The following is a 2,500-nucleotide window of genomic DNA, read 5'->3' as shown; positions in this document are numbered from 1 at the left end:
CCTCAGTTCATCCCCGTGCCTCAGAACCACGAACACATCGAGGTGAGACCAAGGTTATCATATTTTTGCTTTTTTCATCAGTTTTTATTTTTATATCGTTTTAACTTTTTGTTTTCAATTTCAGTTTAGTTTTAATTAGTTTTTAATGCAGATTTGCTAGTTTAGTCTAGTTTTTATTTTTTTGGGAATGCTTAGTTTTAGTTTTCGTATTAGTTTCAGTATTAGTTTTAGTTTTTTTTTCTTCTGCGGTATAGCCTTGTGAGACTATCCTGATCTTGTGAGACTATCCTGATCTTGTGAGACTATCCTGATCTCGTGAGACCATCCTGATCTCGTGAGACCATCCTGATCTCGTGAGCTCACGTTGTTTCACTCGGTTTGAAACAAACCCTCTGGTGCACATCAGGTTCCTTCTGTGCCGGGGCACAGCAAAAAAAAAGGAGAATAGATTTCCTATCCACCCAAAATACTAGGTTTATGTATGAAATGAAAAAGACTAAAACTAAGGACATTTTCTGTATAATTTTAGTTTCTTAGTTTTGTAAACACACAACACAGTTTTTGTTAGTTATCGTTTTTTTTGTAAAGCCTAGTTTTTATTTTTATTTCAGTTAACTAAAATGTTTTTTCACACCTAGTTTTCGGGTTTTTTGTCCGTTTTCTATAATACTACTATACTATAATAACCTTTGGTGAGACTGACCACAAAACAAACAAAAACACATACTGACTGCAGCACAAGCGGCAAAAACATAAACTGCTACACAACTTAAAAAGTGCCTCCTCTGTAGCTGTAATATTACCTCCTCTAATATATTCACAACCCCGTCATGACCTCACCATGACCCCGCCATGACCCTGTGACTCTCCGTGTTCCCTCGCCGCGCCCTAAAGGTCACCAGGATCGACGGCACAGTGGAGAGCTCCCCGTGCCTTAAGGTCACCCAGAGGTCGTTTGGCTCCCAGAACAGCAACACAGACATCGTTTTCTATCGCCTCAGCATGCCCATCGAGTGCGCCGAAGCCTTCGCCAAGCTGCCCGCCAACGGGGGCCTCTTCTCCCCCAAGAAGGAGCTGGAGGACTTCGAGACGGTGTCGGACTTCGAGGTCCTGATGAAGTCGGCGCACGGCCACATGGGCTCCAACGGGCCGGAGAAGGACAGGGACGAGTTCAACAACCACAAGGACTACGCCCAGGAGAAGCCGTCCAAACTCAAACAGAGGTAGGGACACGCACACACACACACACATACACACACACACACACACACACACACACACACACACACACACACACACACACATACACACACACACACACACACACACACACACACACACGCACACACACACACATACCCACCCTGTCTGAACGTGACGAGAGCCTGAATGCTCTCCCTCTCGTGGTCAGGTTCATGCTGAAGAGAACCAAGCCGGACAACAGCAGCACCTCCTCCACGCGCCTGTCTGAGGAGGTCATGGCCGACGAGAAAGACGACTACGAGTACCTCATGCAGACGTCCACCGTAAGAAACACAGCGCGCACACACACACACACACACACACACACACACACACACACACACACACACACACACACACACACACTGTATATTTAACACTGTCAGACAGACGCACTCATTCCCCACTTCTCTGGCTGTGTGTGTGTGTGTGTGCTCCTCCTACCCCCCCCCCCACAGTACTACTACTCCGTTCGGATCTTTCCGGGCCAGGAGCCGTCCAGTGTGTGGGTCGGCTGGGTCACCTCTGACTTCCACCAGCACGACACGGCCTTCGAGCTGGAAAAGGTCCGCACCGTCACCGTCACCCTGGGAGACGAGAAGGGCAAAGTTCACGAGAGGTCGGTGTCAGTAGGAGCGCCAGAACAGCATGGTGGCGTCAGATGATGATGATGTCAGAGATTATGTCGACCGTACAGACATTTATGAGAGTTTATGACTCCTTTCTCCTCTCCTCTCCTCTCCTCTCCTCTCCTCTCCTCTCCTCTCCTCTCCTCTCCTCTCCTCTCCTCTCCTCTCCTCTCCTCTCCTCTCCTCTCCTCTCCTCTCCTCTCCGCTCCTCCTCTCCTCTCCACCTCTCCTGTCCCCTCCCCCCCTCTCCCCTCCCTCTCCTCTCCTCTCCTCTCCTCTCCTCTCCTCTCCTCTCCTCTCCTCTCCTCTCCTCTCCTCTCCTCTCCTCTCCTCTCCTCTCCTCTCCCCTACCCTCTCCTCTCCTCTCCTCTCCTCTCCTCTCCTCTCCTCTCCTCTCCTCTCCTCTCCTCTCCTCTCCTCTCCTCTCCTCTCCTCTCCTCTCCTCTCCTCTCCTCTCCAGTATCAAGCGTAGTAACTGCTACATGGTGTGGGCTGGGGAGGTCACCAGTCCCAGTCAGGGCAGGAACAACAACGGCTTGGAGATCGGCTGCCTGGTGGACTCCGCTAACGGGCTGCTGAGCTTCACAGCTAACGGCAAGGAGCTGGGCACCTTCTACCAGGTGTGACCC

At 50.4% G+C, this 2,500-nt stretch overlaps 1 protein-coding gene across 1 annotated transcript in view; it reads left to right on the top strand.

The window, feature by feature from the left end:
- Positions 1-2,500, top strand: part of ryr2a (ryanodine receptor 2a (cardiac)) — a gene marked incomplete at both ends in the record, with an annotated part of 139,212 nt that overhangs the window by 85,238 nt on the left and 51,474 nt on the right. Inside the window, 5 exons of the mRNA XM_084459855.1 lie at positions 1-42; positions 895-1,223; positions 1,412-1,526; positions 1,701-1,861; positions 2,332-2,491. The exon at positions 1-42 is cut by the window's left edge and continues 167 nt beyond it. Coding sequence (XP_084315981.1) covers positions 1-42; positions 895-1,223; positions 1,412-1,526; positions 1,701-1,861; positions 2,332-2,491 — 807 coding nt within the window. The remainder of the gene's footprint in view (positions 43-894; positions 1,224-1,411; positions 1,527-1,700; positions 1,862-2,331; positions 2,492-2,500) is intronic.

This window comes from Borostomias antarcticus (genome assembly GCF_949987555.1).
Source record: "Borostomias antarcticus genome assembly, chromosome: 29".
Lineage (NCBI taxonomy): Eukaryota > Metazoa > Chordata > Actinopteri > Stomiiformes > Stomiidae > Borostomias > Borostomias antarcticus.
The sequence above is the reverse complement of the archived record's forward strand: the minus strand, read 5'-3'. Positions and strand labels throughout refer to the sequence as shown.